The 22,182-nt window shown below is 44.6% G+C and overlaps 1 protein-coding gene across 1 annotated transcript; it reads right to left on the bottom strand.

Annotated features, from left to right (window-relative positions):
* Window positions 1-15,929: 15,929 nt before the first annotated feature.
* Window positions 15,930-19,113, bottom strand: gorab (golgin, rab6-interacting). The gene is made up of 5 exons (XM_089001555.1): window positions 18,894-19,113; window positions 18,523-18,832; window positions 18,316-18,417; window positions 18,065-18,205; window positions 15,930-16,903 (listed from the first exon to the last, which is right to left on the bottom strand). The coding sequence occupies exons 1-5, from the start codon at window positions 18,946-18,948 to the stop codon at window positions 16,465-16,467; spliced, it is 1,047 nt and encodes a 348-aa protein (XP_088857681.1). The 5' UTR covers window positions 18,949-19,113; the 3' UTR covers window positions 15,930-16,464.
* Between the last annotated feature and the right edge of the window lie 3,069 nt (window positions 19,114-22,182).

Genomic DNA, 22,182 nt, shown 5'->3' with positions numbered 1-22,182 from the left:
AGATCTCTTTGGGCGTGCCACCGCGGGAGGGGCCTCGCCCTGCCGCAGGCAATTGCCGTAGCAGTAGGAGCTCCAGCCCTGTATGGTGGGACCCTCCCAAGAATTGGAAGGGTCATGAGTGCTGAGCCAGGGGAGGCCCAGCACGAGTGGCGCGTTGCGGGAGGGCATAATGAGGAACTGGCGGTGCTCGACCTGGTTACCTGATATCCGGAGTTTAAGGGGTGCGGTGATCCGCGTTACCCAGGCTAACAGTCGGCCATTAAGGTCCAGGATCTCCTTGGGGCCAGTTGGGGGTCGATAAAGCACCCGTCCGCCCCCGAATCTACCAGTGACCGTACAGCTTGGGAGCTGGACAGGCCGAACAATTCGCCGTCCAACTCCAATCGCGTGACGAGCGCCGTCCTTGATGCCTCCAATGGCCGTCGCCGTCTGGCCGGGGACTTGCAGGTGCTGGAGGTCTTGGGCGGGGGTCTTTGGGTGCGGTGACCGCCGGGGTCGGCTCGATCGCCCCCGCTCCTCACCTGCAGCGGCTCAGGGAACTCCTCCTGGCGTCGCGCCTGCTAGTCGCCGTCGGGTGTGGTCATCCGCTGCCGCTCCCGGAGGCGATGGTCTAGGCAGATGACTATGTTGATCATTTCGCTGAGGGTGGTGCCTGCGTCACAGGTGGTCAGCTCATCCTTGAGAGCGGCGCTCAGTCCGCGACGAAACACTCCTCTCAGCGCTCGATCGTTGTAGCCGCTCCGGGCAGCCTGGATGCGGAAGTCGATGGAGTCCTCAGCGGCCGAATGCGTTCCTTGCACACAGTCCTGAAGGAGTCCCTTAGCCTCGCCCTCTGTGACCGGGTAGTGGAACACTTGGCGAAGCTCGGCCACAAAGTCCGGGTAGGAACTGCAAAGTTGGGCGGCCAACACCCATGACTCGACTTGGCCCGTGAGCAGGTTGGTGATGAACGCCACTTTAGCCTCATCGCTAACGAAGGCGGAGGGTTGTTGTTCAAAAACCAACGAGCACTGCATCAAGAATTGAGCACAGCGCCCGGGTTCACCTTCGTAGCGTGAGGGGTGCGGCAGTGATGGCTCGCGACTACTCACGGGGGGGGAGGAGGTGGCCGTCAGGGTAGCGAGTCGTGTCTCGACCTCCTGTAGGCGCTGAGCCAGCGAGGACGCGATGTGGCGGTTCTCCGCGATCGCTTGCGCCAACTAAGTCGAACGCTCCGCCTGATGAGCTAAGGCAGATACGAATTTGTCTCCACCGGCGAGATCCATAGTTGGTCGGTGTATTATGTCACGTCCGCTCGAGGAGTGGTGACCAAACTCGAGGGATGCCGGAAGGTAGTGGGGAGCAGATACGAAATACATGGTGGAGACAGTGATTCAAAATAAAGAGTCTTTACTGAGCAACATCAAGCATAACAGGACGTCGAGAACAAGGAAAGTAGGGCAACGACAACAACAGACCTGCGTGCGTAGGGGTGACGGGAAACTTCCTGGAATACACCGACAGTGACCATAAGGTAAGTGTGGCTTATATAGCCAGAAGGCACAATTACGGAAATCGGGCACAGGTGCGCGAGTCGGGACTGCCAGGAAGGGAGGGGCCCGCTCAGGAGCAGCGAAGGAGGAGACAGGAGGGGAGGGGCGCGCTCCTGGTGACGACGAGGATGTGACAGAAAGAAGGTCTGGGGCATAGTGTTCTGCTGCATGGCATCAAGAGCAGTTCATGCAGACTTGTTGACGACCAATCATCTGAAAGCTTCCTCCAAGCTTACTCTCGTTTCGTAGCCCTGAGAGGCCATCCAAAAAGACTGGTCTGACAGAGGAACAAATTTCCTTGGAGCTAAACCTGCCTTGAACGAACTGTACAAGCCACTGCAGGTACTAGACTAGAGAATACTTACTGTATCAGAATCAGAAAACCTTTATTCATCCCACAATGGGGAAGTTTGCAGTCCACAGCACAATTTGAAAGGGTGCTGGGGTGGGGTGAAAGGATGTCCAATACTTTAACATTCACATTTGAGGTTTAGTTACAAATAATATTTACCCTTGTAAGTTTATTTCGAAGTCCAGATGTAAATACTGGATAGTATTTCCTTGTATATTCATGATCGGTCAGTTTTGTTTTTGAAACCTTGCTGAAAAACTCATAAATTTGCTATTTTTCTCCTCTGGCAAATTGCCCGTCAGCTATGCCATAATTATGAAATGATCCATCCATTTTCTGAACCACTTTGTCGTCACAAGGGCCGTGGTGCGTGCTGAACCTGCTATGCCTGCTTTTTGGAATGTGGGAGGAAAAGTAAGTACAGTGATACCTTGGCTTACGAACTTAATTGGTTCCCAGACAGAGTGTGTAAGGCGAAAAGTGTGAATTGCAAAAATGAATTTCCCGTAAGAAACCATTAAATTGAGAATAATCCGTTCCCAGGTCCCCATTAAACATAATTTTCTACTTTCTAATTGTTTAAACCTCAAAACTACACAAAATATACCTTATTTTATGAATAATAAATGTGCTATGGTATTATTGATGGCTTTTGCATGAAGTGTACAGAGGGCTTGTGCGGGTTATTTGTGGAGCCATCTTGAGGAATGATCCCTTGTAGATGCTCTCTCTGCGATAATTTTAACTAGTTCCACATCAATTGTGTTCTGTTTAGCTGGGTTGATAGCTTTTTGCATCAAGTATACAGATGGGTTGTGTGGGTTATTTGTGGAGCCTGATTGATGGGATCTTTTAACCTTGCAGTCTACACTCTGCCTTTGATCAAAGTTGAAACAAATCCAAATTTCACTGTTTCTATCCATTATCCCAGTCTCTCTCTGTCGTCTGCCGATCTCTTTAATGTTTAAACCACCTCCCCTCACTGCTGCGTTCTTGACCAATCACGTGGCTTGAACCGAAGACTGGGGGTGGGGAATAGAGGACAAAGTCGGCTGCCATGTTCTTTTTTGGAGAATGGGCTTGTTCACGAACGACACATCACTCATTGTGGCGCTCCGTGTGTATCCCGAAAAATAGTTGGTATGCCAAGGTAAAATTTTCATAAATTTGGGACTTCCGGTATGCCAGTGAGACGGTAAGCAGCAAACAGACAGAGCTCCCGGCCAAACGAGCAAAAAAAACGGAAAAAAGGCTGGAAAGAAACAAAAACAACAACTCGAACAAAATGGATATGAATCAAAATCAGACTGGAAAAAGAAAGGACAAAAAGAAGAAGAACGAGAAACAGAGGGAAAACACGTACGACGAAGTTGAAGGGGGGCAGGTGTTAGCGATTAAAGCTAACACAGCTCTACCATGCGGAACCGACAAACCACCTGTCTGGGCGACGGCACTCCAGGCTAATCTACAGAGTGGACTCGGAGACATAAGAGCCAGAATGGACACGGGACAACACCATTTGGACGCCAAGTTAGACAAGATTACGAAACAAATGGAGGAGATGAAACACAGACTTGAAAGCTTGCGAGAGGAAACGAATAGAAAGCGCGAATCCGTAAACTCGGACATGCGGGCGCAGAAGAAGGACATCTAAATGCTGGAAGAAAGAGCCGTTGAAGTGGAGGAATGGAACACGGATATACAAGAAATTCTCGCCGTCTCGGTTGAACAACAAAGAAAGCTCAGAGAGAAAGTGTCCGACCTGGAAGGATGATCAAGAAGGAATAATGTTCGGATTTGGGGACTGAAAGAGGGGGTCGAAGGTGACTCCGCAGCAAACTACGTGGATAAATGTATCCACAAGGAACTGGGAATATCCGAAGATGTTCATCTTGAGATTCAGAGGGTGCACAGAACGCTGGCCCCAAAGCCACAACCGAATAAACCACCACGAGCGATGATCGTAAACTTCCTCAGATTCAACACCAAAGAGGACATTCTCAAGACGGCCTGGCGATCGCCGATTCAAGTGGAGGGAAACAGGGTGAGTTTTGACCACGACTATGCACAGAAGTGGCGGCTAAACACAAAGAATACATTGGACTAAAAAAATTACTTAAAGAGAAAGGCATTCGATTCCAATCCCCGATGGACACACTGAGGGTCCACTGGACCGAAGGAGTAAAAACATATAACAGCGCACAGGACGCAGCAAAAGCGATGAGGCTGACAGGATGGCGGGCGCCAAACCCTGGAGAAGAGAGTCCGACAGCACAACAGAGATTGGAGTCAGAGCGCAGAGATAAAGTCGAGAATACACGAAAGACACGAGGAGAAGGAAAGACAAAAAACAAAGACAAAAGACAGAAAGACAATTGCCTACAAAGGACAAGTGAAATCCACATAACTTGCTTTGAGAACATTTTCTTTAGATCTACGGTTGGTGAGTAGGAAATTAATTCAATGTGGGAATATAGTCCAAGGAATTTAAAGGGGGTTAACTGATTCATAATTGGCAATGTGTTGATAGATTTGGGATATTGCGTTGTATAACTAGGATATATAGAGAAACAATTCAACAGATATGTTTTTTTTCTCCTAAAAAAAAAAACAAAAAAAACCCCACATTTAAAACATAAGCCAAATGATGTTTGATAGTCTACAACGCTCCGGCCGGGAGCTCCTAGAATTGAATCGTTGGACATTTGTAGTGAGCCTGAGAGATCAGAAATGGAGGTGATCTCTGCCACTAGGGGGGCCCTCTCATTAGGAGAGGCTTTATCCCTCGCCCACCAACAGGGGAAAGGGGACTTAAACGGGGAACCCTTAAATGGTTTGGAAGTTCACGTTTGGAGTGAAATATATATTTGCTTATGTTTTACTGTTATTATTGTTTGTATTTGTATTGTGATCAGTGACATATGGGTAACAAAAGAAAAAGCTAAGAATTACAACACAACATAGAAATATTAAAGTGGCGTCATTAAATGTGAATTGCATCAACAACCCAGTAAAAAGGGGAAAGTGTTGACAAAACTAAAAAAGGAAGAGTTACAAGTCATTTTCCGACAAGAAACACACCTAACATCACAAGAGCATGAGAAATTTAAAAGATATGGATACATTAATACATTCTATAGTTCTTTTAAAGAAAGCCACAGGAGAGGGATGGCTATATTAATGAAAAATACAGTGAAATTTGAAATTGACAAAGAACTAAAAGATGAAGGGGGCAGGTATATTGTGGTCAAAGGGACGATGGAAGGAGAGAGGGTGACATTAATCAATGTAAATGCTCCACCAGATAGTAACAAAAGCTTTTTGTGAATCTTTTCAATGTTATCACGGTGGAAATGGATGGGATCATGATATGTGGAGGAGACTTCAACGTACAAAGTACTTTCAAAGTTCTTTGTACAAAAGTACAAAGAAATCGAAATTACACATAACCAAATATGTTAACACGCAAATAAAACAACTCGGGATAATAGATGTATGGAGGGACTCACACAAATTGCATAGGGATTACACACATTAATCCCATCCACACGCAATCTATGCTAGAATATTTTTTCATGAAGATTGAAGACAAACACAGAGTGGAAGAATGTAGGATTGGTGTCAGATTTATCAGACCACAGTGCCGTTTATATGACAGTGAAATTGAACAGTAGAAGGAAAAACACAACTTGGAGATTGAACACAGGGTTATTGAATGACAAGGAACTAGTACAGGAACTAAAGGGGGATATAATCAAATATAAGGAAGAAAATGACAATGGAGAAGTGAATCCAAATATTGTGTGGGATGTGCTGAAAACAGTTATAAGAGGGAAATGTATAGCACATGCAATACATTGTAAAAAGACAAGTGAAAATGTATAAAAACCCTAACAAGACAATTAAAAGAACTAGAAGACCAACATAAAACAAAAAATAATACAGAGATATTAACAAAGATTACAGAAAACAAAAGGGAAATAAATCGAATATTATTAACAGAAATAGAAAAATAGCATGTTTTGTAAAACAGATTTACTATGAAGGAGGACCCAAAGCAAATGAATTACAGTAAAGTCTCGTTATATCGATATTGGAGATATTGATAATCCCGGTTATATCGATACTATTTCTATGCACGTGTGACAGGTTGTAAATTATCGTATTTCCTATTTTGGTTACATTCGCGTAGTTCTATTGGTTTACAAATGATATATATCGAAAATGTTTATTTAAACATGGAACGCCTGCTTCGGTTCATGTTTCGTGTCGGACCGATTTAGATCGTTGGACCGGAAATTGTTGTGCGCGTACGTTTGCATTAGATCGGGGCATTCGAAGTAAACCACTGTTGAGTCAAGACGTATCACATTGCTTGTCTTGTGGTTTTTTTCTGGATCCCACAACACCGTATCTCCCTTACTATAGTGGAGAGCGCAACATTTTGGAGGCACCGCTGGGATATTTGCGTTCGAGTGTTGTCTACTCGCCGTGGGTAGAAGCTCGCGCCGAATATCCCCAATCAACCCAGTCGGAGTGGCGTCGCCGTTTACTGGTTTGTTTCTACATGTGCTCTAGTTGCATCTCTGTGCGTACAGCCACCACTAGAGGGCACTGGAAGACTTTGAAGTGAATCCGGCCAGCTGAACTGCGTCTACCCTCTCGAAAATGGCGTTAGAGGAATTACAGTTGGACATCAAAGGCAAGTTATTTGGACTGAATTTTCAACAGTTGTCAGAGTTATGTGCTGAAATCCAAATATCTGGACTGGAAAGAGAGCAACTTACAGGAAAGACTCGAGGCCAACTAATTAATATTGTGTCAACCTACATTGAAAGAGCTGAATTAGAGCTAGAAGATGGAGGAATGTCAGATTTGCTACGTATAAAGGACTTCATTGGAAGTATAAAAGATTTTGAACCAGGAATAGCCAAACCAAGTGAAAAAGGTCGGGATGCAGTGCGAAAGAGAAGCATAGTGCCCCCAGACACTGCCCCCTGGCGCAAAGATTTCAAAATATCTGGACAAATAGGTGAACTCGGACAAAAAGATAAACTCACATTTCCTAATTTGGTCAGACAGATAGAAAGTGGGCTCAGTAAAGGCTACCAGGGGGATGAGATCATCGATGCAGTGGTTCGTGCCATAACACCAGGTCTGCAGTTGAGAAGCTACCTCGAAGGGAAAGAAAATCTTACCCTAACTTCTTTACGAAGGATTCTCCGATCTCACTATCAAGAGAGAGGAGCCACTGAGTTGTACAAGCAGCTCTCATCGGAAGTGCAGACTAATAAAGAGTCCCCACAGAAATTTCTACTGCGTGCAATGGATCTTCGTCAAAGGATTCTTTTTGCATCTCAAGAAGCTGAATCAGGGGTGAAGTATGATCCCACGTTGGTCCAGAGTTTATTCCTGCACACAGTTCTGACGGGGTTACAGAGTGACAATGTAAAGAGTGACATGCAACCTTTCCTCCTGCTAACCACCACATCAGATGAAGTACTGTTAGAAAAATTAAACATGGCATGTGCAAATGAAAAAGAGCGACAGGAAAAAAAGAAAAATGCTGCTGCACGGGTGACAACGCTGACCACTGTCCAGGTAGATGACACACCAGTCCCGAGTGGGAAGAAGACAGTCTTAAAGCAGAATACTGTTACTGTGCCGAATGAACTCCTTTCAGAGATCAAAGAGATGAAGTCAGAGATGATGCTGTTAAAAGAGCTGCGTGCAGAAGTGTCCCAGATCAAAGAGACTATTCAGAAACCAACAGCCACTTCTCAGCCCACCAGCGGAGGACCTGAACGCCTGCCTGACCACTACCCTGAACAGGTCGCCTTCACTCCACCTTCACAATATCAGGTAGATCCACCAGCCAGGCACTACTACACCCAGCACTCCCCATCAGCTCTTCAGCAGTACCACCCAGCACCAGGGCCCAGGCCGATGAGGGGGGCAGCACAGTTCCAGCAGCGGTTCGCCCCTCCGCAGTACTACATGCCCCGTCGCCCTCAGCCCAGGTGTTATTCTTGTATTCAGACAGGTGAAGAATATTGTCAGCACTGTTTTAAATGTGGAAGTAGTGAACATTTCAGAGCAGGCTGCAAAGCACAGAACTCAGCTAGGAACCATGCTTTAAACTAGAAAGGGTTACTCCAGTGGGACATGGTGTGACCACAGAGACAGATAGGTCCCAGTGTTACAGTGGTGCTATGAAAATGGAATGTAAGCCCCACACACGTGGCCCCGTTCAGAAGAGACATAAGCAGTCATTTGTCGAGCGTACAGATAAGAACCAGTGTGGCAAATTACCTTCGGTCAGGGAGTTAGTGGGAAAGAAATGTCTTATTCGGTGCTTTTTGGGTAACAAAAGGGTTGAAGCACTCTGGGACTCGGGGTCCCAGGTGTGTGCTGTAGATGAGTTATGGAAACAAACAAACTTACCTGACGTGTCATTGAAAAATGTGAATGAACTTATTGACCCTGATAACACTCTCAATATTGTGGCAGCTAATGGAACGGATATGCCTTATGTAGGATGGCTTGAGATATCATTTAAACTTGGTGCTAATGATCCAGGGCTACTTGTACCAGTATTAGTACTAAAAGGTGACCAGCAACAGTGTCCTATCATAGGGTTTAATGTCATTGAGCGTCTTGTGTTAGATAGCCTCTCTAATGAGTCACAAACAGGGGATACAGAAAAGCTCTTGAAATCGGTTAGACTAGCTTTTCCCCACCTTAAGCGCAATAAAGCTGCCACTTTCATAAAAGCAGTTAGTCTGGGACAAGCACATGAGTACCGTGTAAAAACAACAAATGAGAGATTCACTATAGCCAGGCATAGCTCACTTATTATTCCATGCAAAGTACAGGCTAAGCCCTTTAAGGAAGATGTTACATTGGTTTTTGAGCCAAGTGAAAACCCACAGTGGCCAGATGGCCTCGAGCTTTGTGACTCGTTGGTCTCAGTTAAGGCAGGTTCCATCCCTAGGATAGTTGTTAGTGTCCAGAACCCTACTAATCATGATATTAGGTTTCCAGTAAAGGCTATTATTGGTACAGTGCAGTCGGTAGGGTCTGTCTACCCAGCTAACATATTTAAAAGGGACCTTCCTTCAGTGGTTGTCAATGAGGTCCATGTCCAGAATACCACCATCGCTCTCAGTGAGCAGTGGGACCCCCCAATTGACCTTTCTCATTTGGACGAAGATAAAAGAAAGACCGTTCAGCAGATGTTGAGAGAGGAATCGGCATCATTTTCAAAATCGGACGACGACATAGGGTGTGTGGAAAACCTACAAATGGACATTTTGTTGAAAGACACTGAGCCTGTTTCAAAGACATATATGTCTGTCCCAAAGCCAATGTACAGAGAGGTGAAAGACTATTTACAGGACTTGATAGCGCAGGGGTGGGTGGAAAAGTCCACTTCCTCCTACTCATCCCCTGTCGTCTGTGTCAGGAAAAAAGATGGTACACTGCGCTTATGTATTGATTACAGAGAGCTGAACCGGAAAACACACCCTGACCGGCACCCCATCCCACGGGTACAGGACGTGGTGGATAGCCTTGGGGGTAACACCATCTTCTCGCTGCTGGACCAAGGCAAAGCATACCACCAGGGGTTCATGTCCAAAGGGAGCCGACACCTGACTGCCTTCGTGACCCCTTGGGGCCTTTATGAATGGATTCGAATTCCGTTTGGACTCATGAATGCACCAGCAGCGTTCCAGCGGTGTATGGAACAATGTCTGGAGGGGTTACGGGACGAAATATGTGTCCCCTATCTTGATGACATTCTTGTTTTCAGCGGGACATTTGACAACCACGTTGAGGACGTCAGACGAGTGTTGCGACGTCTCAGGGAAAATGGAATAAAACTCAAAGCCCGAAAGTGTGACCTCTTTAAGCCGGAAGTGAGGTACCTCGGCAGGATTGTCTCTGCTGAGGGGAGCAGAATGGACCCGGCAGATACAGCAGCAGTGCGTGCCCTGAAAAACAAGCAGCCAGGCACTGTCGGTGAGCTTCGAGCCATTTTGGGACTATTAAGCTATTATAGGCAATACATCAAAGATTTCTCTTGTATCGCTAGTCCCTTGTATGCTTTGCTTAAAGCCCCTCTGAATGTTGAGACTCAGCAGCATCAAAGACAAAAATGGAAAGTGAGACATAACAGTGTGTCTTCCAACACACGTATTGAGTGGAGTGATGAGCATCAGTCAGTGTTAGAGCAGCTAATAGACTGTTTAGTTCAACCACCAGTTTTAGGTTTTCCTGACTTCGCGCATCCTTTCATTTTGCATACAGATGCCTCTAACCGGGGTTTAGGTGCTGTGTTGTACCAAAGACAAAATGGCAAACTTCGCGTGATAGCCTATGGCTCTCGGACATTAACTGCAGCTGAGAAGAATTATAATTTACACTCGGGCAAGTTGGAATTTTTGGCGCTTAAGTGGGCGATCACAGACAAGTTTCGTGATTATTTGTACTATGCACCATTCTTCACTGTGTATAGTGACAATAATCCACTCACGTATGTACTGTCGACTGCTAAGTTAAATGCAACTGGGTGCAGGTGGGTCGCAGAACTTTCTGATTTTAATTTTACTGTTAAATATCGTCCCGGTAAGGAAAATGTTGATGCAGACAGTTTATCTAGGATGCCCCTTGATATGGTAACATATATGGAAGGATGTACAAAAGAAATGTCATATGATGCTGTGAGTGCTGCCGTACAAGCGGTTGACCAACAGAACGAGTCTAGTGCAGCTTGGTCTATGGGAATCTCAGCTATGTGTGCCGAGGTGTCACTAAACACACCGATAGCCCCATTGACTGTTGGACAGATCAAGCTAGATCAAGAGACTGACCCCATTATAGGACATATTATTAGATACAAACTGGCGGAGACGAAACCGCTAGGTACTGAACTAAGAAAGCATTGTCCTCAAGTTGTTTGTCTTGTGAGGGAATGGGACAAGCTACACTTTAATGACAGAGGTGTTTTGTACAGAAAAACGGCAAACAGAACCCAACTACTGCTTCCTGAAAAACACAAGGTGACAGTGTTAAAAGAGCTGCATGATGAAATGGGCCACCATGGTGTAGAAAGGACTCTTTCCCTTGTAAGGGATCGTTTTTACTGGCCCTTTATGCAAAAAGAAATAGAGGACTATGTACTGAGAGAGTGTGTGTGCCTAAAACACAAAAAGCCCAACCGTGAGACCAGAGCCCCTCTTACTAATATTGTGACTACTCAGCCTTTTGAACTTGTCTCCGTTGACTTTTTGCATCTTGACAAATGTAAGGGTGGTTATGAATACGTGCTTGTGCTAGTAGACCATTTTACACGTTTCGCTCAAGTTTATGCTACAACGTCCAAAGCTGGCAAAACAGCGGCAGACAAAATCTTTAATGACTATGCTTTAAAGTTTGGGTTCCCCCTTCGAATTCACCATGATCAGGGTGGTGAATTTGAAAATCAACTTTTTGCTCAACTGAAGGAATATTGTGGGGTTGCGGGTTCAAGGACAACCCCCTACCATCCACAGGGAAATGGACAAGTTGAACGATTTAATCGAACACTGATCCAGATGTTAAAGACACTGACAGAGAAACAAAAGAGTAACTGGAAAGACTCACTAAACAAACTCGTTTATGCTTACAACTGTACCAAAAGTGAGGTGACAGGGTTCTCACCTTTTTACTTACTTTATGGACGTTCACCACGTTTGCCAGTTGATATGTTGTTTAGCTTGAATCCAGACTCGAACCAGGGTGAAACCAACCAGAAGGACTATGTGAAGAAGTGGAAACAGGGCATGGAGGAAGCGTATGCGATCACGCAAGAAAATAACAACAAAGCTGCTGCCAGGAGTAAGAGACTATATGACAGTAAACTAAAGTATTCTACCCTGTTGCCCGGTGATCGTGTTCTGGTTCGAAACTTAACCCCACGTGGAGGTTCAGGCAAACTGAGAAACCACTGGGAGGATGTTGTTCATACAGTGGTTCGTCAAGTCAGCCAAGACATTCCAGTTTATGAGCTGAAACCTGAGAGGGGGAAGGGCAGATCTAGGATACTCCACCGCAATCTCTTGCTGCCATGTGATCATTTGCCATTAGAGACTTCACTACAGTCCCAGTCCAAGGAAAAGTCCACTCGGCAACGACCGAACAAGATGCCGGAAATGGATCCGGAAGAGGATGATGAGGAGGATGAGTATTATCCAGTGTTGCATCGCCAGAGCACCCGACCAGACTCACCAGAACCGCGGGACGTGAGCTTTGTGGAGACAACCCACCATGATGACAATCAACTGGGGAATGAACTGCCGGGGACGGAGCCGGGAGCTGCGGAAGTTGACCAATCTCAGGAGGGCAACATTGGTCCGGAAAATGATCCACCTGTGACAGTGTGTCCCCCTTTTCCCCAGCCACCCCCCAGTAATCCTGATATTGGGGGAAATCAACGGCCACGACGAGAACACAGGAGACCCAAGGTATTCACGTATGATCGCCTTGGTTCGCCATCTTGCTACAATGTAGGGACAGTACCATATCATGGTGAACAGACAATGCCTTGGATGTATGGCGCACACCCCTATTATGCCACGAAATACTACAGAAATGGTTAATCGACACTTCGGTTTAATAGAACAGTGAGATGGAAACAAGAAGACCCCGATGAGCCCTGTATAAGTAAAACGGAATGTATGAAAAGAGTTCCAGTCTGTGAATTGTTGATTGTTATAATGTAAACAGAATGTATGAAAAGAGTTCCAGTCTGTAAACTGTTCATTATTATAGTTCATATTTGGATGCAGTTCATAATACCGTGCGTCATTGTTTTGGGCACGTCGTCCAGCGTATTTATGTATTTACTAGTACATATGTTGGGGACAACATCTATTTTGAGGGGGAGTATGTGACAGGTTGTAAATTATCGTATTTCCTATTTTGGTTACATTCGCGTAGTTCTATTGGTTTACAAATGATATATATCGAAAATGTTTATTTAAACATGGAACGCCTGCTTCGGTTCATGTTTCGTGTCGGACCGATTTAGATCGTTGGACCGGAAATTGTTGTGCGCGTACGTTTGCATTAGATCGGGGCATTCGAAGTAAACCACTGTTGAGTCAAGACGTATCACATTGCTTGTCTTGTGTTTTTTTTCTGGATCCCACAACACCGTATCTCCCTTACTATAGTGGAGAGCGCAACACACGCACGGAGAAAATTACATGCAAACAGGGTCGGATATATCGACAGTCTCGGTTATATCGATATTTTTTCGGACTCCCTTGAATATCGATATAACGAGACTTTACTGTATTGTCAAGAAGGTTGAGGACAGAACAAGCGCTAAACACAATACACAAGATTCGGTGCCCCAAAACTAATACAATATTAAAAGAACCAAAGGAAATAGAAGAAGCATTTGAGCAATATTATAAAACTTTATATACACAACCGAAGGCAGCAGATGAGGAGAGAATAGCACAATTTTTGGACGGTTTGAAATTACCATCGATAATGGAAGAAGATAATGAATTCCTGAACTCTGAGATAACGGAAAAAGAATTGGAGGTGGCGATAAATTGAACAAAAATGGTAAAGCTGCGGGCAGTGATGGCTTCCCCTCAGAGTTCTTCTACAAGATATTTAGACAAGAACTAGGCCCACTTTTGTTATCTTCATTCAGATATACCATGAAGGAGGGTACAGTTCACCCATCATGGAAAGAGGCAATCATCGCTATAATACCAAAAGGGGGATATAAATAAAGAGTTATGCAGTAGCTTCAGACCAATATCCATACTTAATGTCGACTATAAAATATATACTTCGATTATGTCAAAAAGATATGAGTCAGTCATGCCCGATATTATCAATAGAGAACAAACGGGTTTTATTAAAAATAGACAGGCCCAGGATAATATAAGAAAAACTATACACATAGTGGAGGCGATCCATAAGGGAACAAGTGCAATGTTGGTGAGCACGGATGCAGAAAAGGCATTTGATAGTGTCCGCTGGGCCTATCTATACAAAGTCATGGGAAAATTCGGCTTTAACAAAGATTCAATTAGAAATATACAAACACTATATAATGGGCCAACTGTAAAAGTGAAAGTGAATGGCAGCCTGACAGACCGAATAATACTAGAAAGATCGACAAGACAAGGATGCTGCCTCTCACCAACATTATTCAATATCTTCATTGAACCCCGAGCCCAAGCAATCAGACAGAACCACAACATCAAGGGCGTGGAGATGAGAGACTCGGAAGATAAACTCAGCCTGTTTGCTGATGATCTGATAATTTATTTGACACAACCGGAAGACAGCCTCCCGATACTGATGCAACAACTCGAGGAATATGAACATTACTCAGGATATAGACTGAATGTGACTATAACACAAATATTAGCACTAAATTACACTCCATCAAAATCAATTAAGGGAAAATACAAATTAAGGTGGGATGCTGAAAGAGTAAAGTATCTCGGCGTGTACATCACAAAGCACATAGACAAACTGTTTGAACCAAACTATACAAAGATTAACCAAGCCATCAAAGCAGACAAGGGGAGATAGATGGTCAACACCCATCCTAGATTTAAGGTCCAGGATTGAAATAGTGAAAATGAATATTCTTCCTAGGTTGCTATACCTCTACCAGTCGCTACCAGTACCCATACCACAAAAACAATTTGTGGAATGGGACAAATTGATCTTATCTGGGGAGGTAAGCGACCAAGGATTAGACTGACGACACTACAGTTACCAAAGGAAAAGGGTGGATTGGGGACACCAAATTTTAAAGATTACTACCGGGCAGCACAGCTCAGAGCAGTGACATGTTGGTGTGATGGCGAGTATCAAGCTAAATGGAGGTAACAAAAGAGGGTTACCCAATTCAAACACTGCTGGGAGACACATGACTGTTCCGGAAAATGGAGGACTCGATTGACCCATTAACAAAATTCACATTGAATATTTGGTATACTGAATATTTGGTATAAAAGAAAATAAACTCGAAAAAAAGGCAAAAAATCTGAGGTGGCTATCATATGACGAGGACTTTCAACCAGGAAAAAAACGAGAGCTTCAAGAGATGGGAAAAGAGGGGTATCACAGCAATGAGTACGATACTAGATAAAGGGGAAATACAGACCTTCCAAAAAATAAAACAGAGGTATAACTTAGAAAGGAGCGACCACTTCCGATATCTACAAGTAAGGTATTACTATACAAAAGCAATAAAATGGATACGTCAATTAAAAGAAATGACATAATACAGATAATGATGGATGCGTATAAAGGAGGGAAAAACAAAGTAATCTCATCTCTTTACAAATGGCTCCTGTTGAACAGAGGGAACTCAACCCTATACATAAAAAAGAAATGGGAAAAGGAACTTCAAACCAACATAACGGAGGAAGAATGGTCAAATATGTGCAAAATACAACAATCAACAACAACTTTGAGACATTGGATGGGAGAATATCGTGAGATTTTTTTTACAACCCCGGCGATCACCGGGAAATATAAATCGGGACAGTACGAGTGCTGGCGTCTATGCGGACAGGAAAGAAATGCAGGTCATGCACATATATTTTGGAAATGTCAAAAGTTGAAAGGTTATTGGGAAGAAGTTTGGAGGGAACTGAAAAAGATAATTGGCTACGAAATACCAAAGACCGATTTGGTGATGTATCTAGCTGACCTAAATCAAGACAACGTGCAAACAAGAGATGAGTACTTGATAAAAGTGTTGCTGATAGCCAGCAAGAAAGCCATAACAAGAAAATGGTTTAAAACCGACCCACCAGCAAAGAACCAATGGATTGGAATAGTGGAAGAGATATTTGAGCTGAATAGGTTCACACACATACTGAGGGTCCAAGCAGGGAAGTTTAAAACAAGATGGGAAAAATGGGATGAATATAAAAAACAATCAAACAAATGAATGAACGAACGACAACACAAACCAGGTTGTTTTCATTGTGGAATAATTTGCAGTTACAAAAGGATGTTGTTATACAATTTGGCCACAAGGCATTCTTTATTCAACTGTTCAGTTTCAACTGTTTTTAAATGTTATAAAAATAATAAAGATGCAAGTTACAAAAAAAAAATCATAAATTTAACGTTTGTAAACTGAAAAGTTTGTAAGCCAAGAGGTTCGTAAACCAAGGTATCACTGTACCCAGAAAAAAACCATAGAGGCATGGATGGGGAGGACATGCTGACTCCACACAGGAAGGCCGGAGCCAGAATCGAATCTTGCACTTCTGCGCGGTGAGGCGGACATTCTCAACAGTTGTCCATCGTGACACTATGAACATGTAAATATAATTTCTAAATTATACAATGCTGTAATCGATGAGAAGGTTTCTTCAGCCGTCATCTGTACAATTTTGAAGGTTTCAGACGTTTCGGACAAAATTGTACAGATGACGGCTGAAGAAACCTTCTCATCGATGGACCACTCCTGTACGACTGAGAGCTTACACAGACACAATGCTGTAATGTTTCTGATTCCCTGTTTGAGGAATGGACAATGTCTCAAATCTGAGCCAAAGGTTTATCCTGACAACACTTTTTAAATTCCGCTTTACAATTGTTCTCTGGCTGGACTTCATCATTCAATTGGTGCTCCAGCTGAAGACCATCGTTCTTCTTCTGACTTTCAGACTCTGTGTGTGTGTGTGTCCATTGCATTGTTCCCTCATGACTCTCCGATACACCATGATGCTCTTTCACACATACTAACAATTCAGAGCGCCTCACATCATCGTCTTCAACCTTCTCCCTTCGGAGCTCCTCCTCAGTGGCCTCAACTTGCAACTGTTGCATCAGTTCTTCTAGCTTGAGGGCTTTGCGTAGCTCATTTTGTTGGATGATCGCACAAAGGTGTTCTGTCAGCTGCTCCTTCATGTCAGTTTTCTTCTGGAGTTCTAACTTGGCCACGACATACTCTGTCTCTGCCTTGTCATACCGCTTTCTGTTGAGAAGGGAGGGATATTTAAATAAGGGGGATATAAACCACATAAAATGACAAACTCACAATATCACAAGGACTTTTAACTTCACTGTAACAACATCAGTGAAACAACACATTTAACTGTACCTTCCTCGAAGAGATTCCGACAGTTTGTATGTGATATTGACTCATAATACAAAGCCATTTTAATGCAATTTGTGTGACTTTGGCTCATTTCTAACCACTCAGTTTACCTGTCTTGTGCAAGGTGATCCATCGCTAAGAAGTGTCAAGTCAGAATCACTTAAAGGACAACCGACGCCTCCGGACACGTTGTGTCCATATCTTGTAAAAATCACTTCAAATGACTTCTACTGAGCGTATTTTACAAAGATCCCACCGCATATGGCTATATTTTACGTTATAATACTCGCGCTGAATATTCAGGAAGTCTTGTTTTTGAGTTGGTGATGATACCTACCGTGACGTCACGGTAGGTATCATCACTGACCAAAAAGGCGACACACAATGCATTTTGGTTACTTTGTTTGGTCTGAAAACTTCGTGTTGATCCGTGATGATGGCGAAATTCAAAGGAAAACACATAAATAATGCGATGGTGAATCGTTGTGTGTTGCACCAAGGCTACTATTTGATACTAGCTGACACAAATTCCCAGCAGACAAATCAGACCATTTCCAACGGAGCTTGGGCGTCATATTGTGGATTTTCTGGGACGGTACATTGGTGTCCTGACGGCTCGAATTGATACGGGAGGACTTCTTTAATCGATTGCAAACATTTATGCTTTCCTCTTCAGAACTATTTGAATCATATTCATAACTGGATGAGTAACAAGAAAGCATCTTCTCCGAATCTGAACTCTCTGAAGCCATTGTTTTGATTCTGGAGCAAGGCACTGACGTCACGAACAAGGGGGCGGGACTTTCTGAATCTCCCCAGTTCCAAGCTCATTGTGTGGCAGTTTTGGGACACTTTTAAGTCATTTTTATTGGTGCTTTGCATTTGAATAAAAATATCAGCCTGCATGTTTTGGGTATTTCAGATGCTATAAAACGTTTTTCTGATGTCAGTTAGGAAACAAAAAAATGGTGTTGGTTGTCCTTCAAGTGGAATGATTTGTAGTTGGAGTTTCATGTCTGTAGAAACCACAGTTGTTACCTCGCAGTTGTGTAGTCCCAGCTGGCTTGTTCAAGCTTTCCTCTGATAATGCCGATGTCAGTAGAAACCATCTCATCAAGGGTTTGAAGCTCATTCTGGATTCTGTTTAGCTTTACAGCTTCAGCTTGAGTTTGTTTGGACCTACAGAGAACAACAACAATGAAAAAAACTTCAACATTTGTATTTATTTGTTTGTTTATTGATTTATTTTACAGCTATGGTCTTGTATTGTACCTGACCAAAACACTTACTTTTCAGCTATAGTTTTCACAAGCAGAGCCTTCTTGAGTTTATTTCTTTCCTCAATAATCTTTTGCTCCCGTTGAAGTTGCTGCAGACGCTTCTTCTCTCGACTGCAACAATGTAAGTAATATTTTTGTGTTTTTTTATAGTTTACCTTAAATGAAAAACATGAACGTTTATTATTTACCTAATAAAGGGGACACAAAACTACTTACAGTTCAACCTCTTGTTTCTCAAGCTCCTTGACGACGGGAATCCTCTTCTCGGCTTCTTGATTCCAGTTTTCTTGCATCTTGTAGTCGATTGGACTCTTGTGTTCATAACTTTTGTCGGACGGACTTCCTGGTGCAATGTGATCCCGCTTACCCTTCGATGGCACCTTCTTGAGCTGCTGTTCCGGTGGAAGTTCAAGAGACACGAATGCAGGGCATGCCTGAGCAGCTCGCTCCAAGGTCTTCTTTCTTTGTAGTTGTTGCCGATCGCGGCTGGGCGGTCGTAGTTTGCTCTTACTTGCTAACACAGAGTCTGTAACGAGGATGTCCTTTTGCAGCAAACGTTACACAGACGAGACAAGTTAACAGGTTACCTTTTTGCCGCAATCTCCGCAATTCCTCTTCTGAAAACCCAGCCCACCCGCTCATTTTATGATTTCAAACTTAACCCCCAAAAATGTGATTAAAATTAAGGAATGAAACAGCTTGTTTCAGGTACAGAACAATGAACATCAACTTTTGCTGCCTCGGTGGCGTCAACCGGGACATAGAGAGATCACTCGACAGCTATATTTGTGTAATTAGGATTGATGCCTACGTATGGTGCCACGTCAGGACCCGAAACACGCCGAGTTGTCCTAAGACAGGCCTGATTAAAAAAAAAAAAGTTAATTAAATGACGAAAATCCAACTATAAACCTTCATTTTCGTTGCTAGTTAGAAAAGTAAAAATTGTGTTCATTTGTTTTGAAATCGAAGTGTCCGGTTTTTCATATTTTCTGCTCAGATCAAATAGAGTACATTGTACCAGTTGATGAAGGAGAACACACGACTGACTGGAGCACCTCTTTATTCCAACTGCTAACAAGTGGATCTGACTAAAACATCGAAAATGCAGTAAAATATTCTTAATTTGTACAAGCCCCCTTCTGTGTACCGACTGGGTGAGACACATGGTCCTAGTGTCCTCCAAACCGGCTTCGCCCCAGAACACCCAGAAGGAAAGTCAAGGTGAAAACTTTGCAGGAGGCTTGACCAGCCTGCCACGAGGACTACGCAGTCCTTCATTCGGTGGCACAGGTGAACTTATTGGGGCAGTTGACCCAGGTGAAACCCGAGTGGGTCAGTCGACCCTGGCATGCTGAAGTGAGTCTGGAGGTTTTGGAGGGTGTCTGCGGCGAGGGACCTAGGCAAAATGTCCTCACCTGCAACCAAATGAGCTGGTTTGAGCCTGTCTAATGAAACACCTTTGCCCACCCATATCGAGCATGAACCTATTTTCACCGTGTTTGAGCACTCTAAACTGGCCATTATACGGCGGCTGGAGGGGAGAGCAGTGGGTATCGTGGCGCACAAAGACAATCCGGGCTGACCGAAGTGCAGACGGTACAAATACTTCTGGGACACAATGGTGAACCGGTGCTGGAGTCAGTGGCTCGCCTGGCAAAAAGGGAAAAGAAGGTGCACCCAAAGCTTCCGGCAGAAATTCACCAGGAACACAGAGTAGCTGACCGAGCAATAACTCTGCTGGGGCGGCGTTAAGGTCTTCTTTTGGAGCCGAACGTAGCCCAAGGAGAACCCATGGAAGACGGTCAACCCAATTACCGTCCGATAGCGCGGCCCTTAGCGCAGCTTTAAATGACCGGTGAAAATGTTCACACATCCCGTTAGCCTACGGGTGGTAGGCCGTAGTGCGGTGTACTGCACACGCAAGGACTGCACCATGGCTGACCAGAGGTCAGACACAAACTGGGGTCCTCTGTCCGAAGTGATATCGGATGGCGTACGAAACGCGCAACCCAGGATAACAGAAATGCACAGGCTATTGCTGCAGAGGTCGTGGAAGACAGGGGGACTGCTTCTGCCACCTCGTGGTCCGATCGACCGTCCTAAGGAGATGTGTGCAACCCTGCGAAGGAGGCCCGATCAGATCCACATGAACATGGTCAAATCTCTTGGCCAGAATCGGAAAAGTTTCCAGGTTCGCCCGGGTGTGCCTGTGGACTTTGGCACACTGAAATGCCACGCTTGCAGGTGCCCACCTCCTGACGTCCTTACGTAACCCAGGCCATACAAACTTGGCCCCAAGTAGTAGACTGATGCCCGGACACCAGGGTGTTAGAGGGAATGAATAGAATAAAAAAATTGTCGACGCGACTCCCGTGGAACCACAGGACGAGTGCAACCCGAAGACACATCAGAATCAGAATCAGAATCATCTTTATTGCCAAGTATGTAGAACTCACAAGGAATTTGTTTCCGGTAGAATACGCTGCACTAGTATCGACGTCAAAAAAAAACTGCAAAGTGGCACAATACAGTTCCATTTTGGCTACTGTTGAACATCGCAGAGGAGAGCGGGACCCCCTTCACACAGTGCCACCTCGTCAAGCTTCAGGGCCGTGCCTGCCGCCTTGAGTTCGTGGATGTCCGGATCCTCAAGTTGGGCGGCGGCCATCTTTTAAAAATCCAGCCCAAGCTAGACTGTTCATACGATTGCGCGTGACAAACAATCGGCCACAGGGTTACATTTTCCAGCCACATATAGAATGTCTGTTGTGAACTCTGAAATGGCTACTAACGGTTCGGTCACCTTCGACATGGTGAATGTGAGTGATCTATCCACATATGCAGTGAAGCGGCGCCCTTTGAGGAGGAAAAGAAAACGGTGCGTCACAAGATAGAGTGCTAACAACTCTGTCAAAAACACTGTACTTGTGTTCATTATTCTGCAGCTTCCGACTGAAAAATCCAAGGAGCTGCCATTTGTTCTCCACAAGCTGCTCGACCACCGCCCCTACGGCAAGATCAAATCAGTAGTCAAAACCTACTTGTGCGGTTGAGATTGGGTGGACCAGAAGAGTTGCACTTGCGAGGGCGTCCTTGGCTTGTTGAAAAGCCTGTGCCCATTGCAGAGACCACTCGACGGGGTCATTAGCCTTCTTTTTTCTCAAGGCGCCATAAAGGGGTTGTAGGAGGGGAGCTGCGTGAGGAAGGAACCAGTTGTAAAAATTAACCATGCCCAAAAACTCCTGCAAAGCATTAACTATGGCTGGGCAGGGGAAATCCACCACTGCCTGCACTTTGGCGGGTAATGGGATGGCGCGCGGTGGAGAAATGTGATACCCCGAGATATCGATCTCAGACAGACCAAATTGGCACTTCACAGAGTCAACGATAAGGCTGTGCGAAGCAAGACGCTTAGAAACCATCGTTAAGTGTGACAGGTGTTCCTCTGGTTAAGGGCTGGCCACTAGATTGTCATCGAGATCAACAAACAAAAAAAAAAATCGAGGCCTCACAAGACAGAGTCCATCAGTCTTTGAAAGGTCTTTGCCGCCCCCATTCAGTCCTCAAGGCATGCGGAGGAATAAAAAAAGCCCGAAAGGGGTTATCACCACAGTCTTTGGGACATCATCTGCCATCTGCCATCTGTCATCCTGGTGCCGGCCAAATGTGCGGAAAAATCTTGGACGTCCGGAATGGGGTTACGGTCATGTGTGGTTATATTGTTGGGTATATTGGTGAGCCGATGAAAATCACCGCAAGGCCGTCAGGAACCGTCACTTTTGGGCACCATGTTTAATGGTGAGACCCACGGGCTGTTGGAACGCCTCACGATTCCCGGGCGCTCCATAGTAGTGAACTCCTATTTCGCCCCGA

The sequence above is a fragment of the Hippocampus bargibanti genome, linkage group LG07 (assembly GCF_051943395.1).
Source record: "Hippocampus bargibanti isolate YZ-2025 linkage group LG07, ASM5194339v1, whole genome shotgun sequence".
Taxonomy (NCBI): domain Eukaryota; kingdom Metazoa; phylum Chordata; class Actinopteri; order Syngnathiformes; family Syngnathidae; genus Hippocampus; species Hippocampus bargibanti.
The sequence above is the reverse complement of the archived record's forward strand: the minus strand, read 5'-3'. Positions and strand labels throughout refer to the sequence as shown.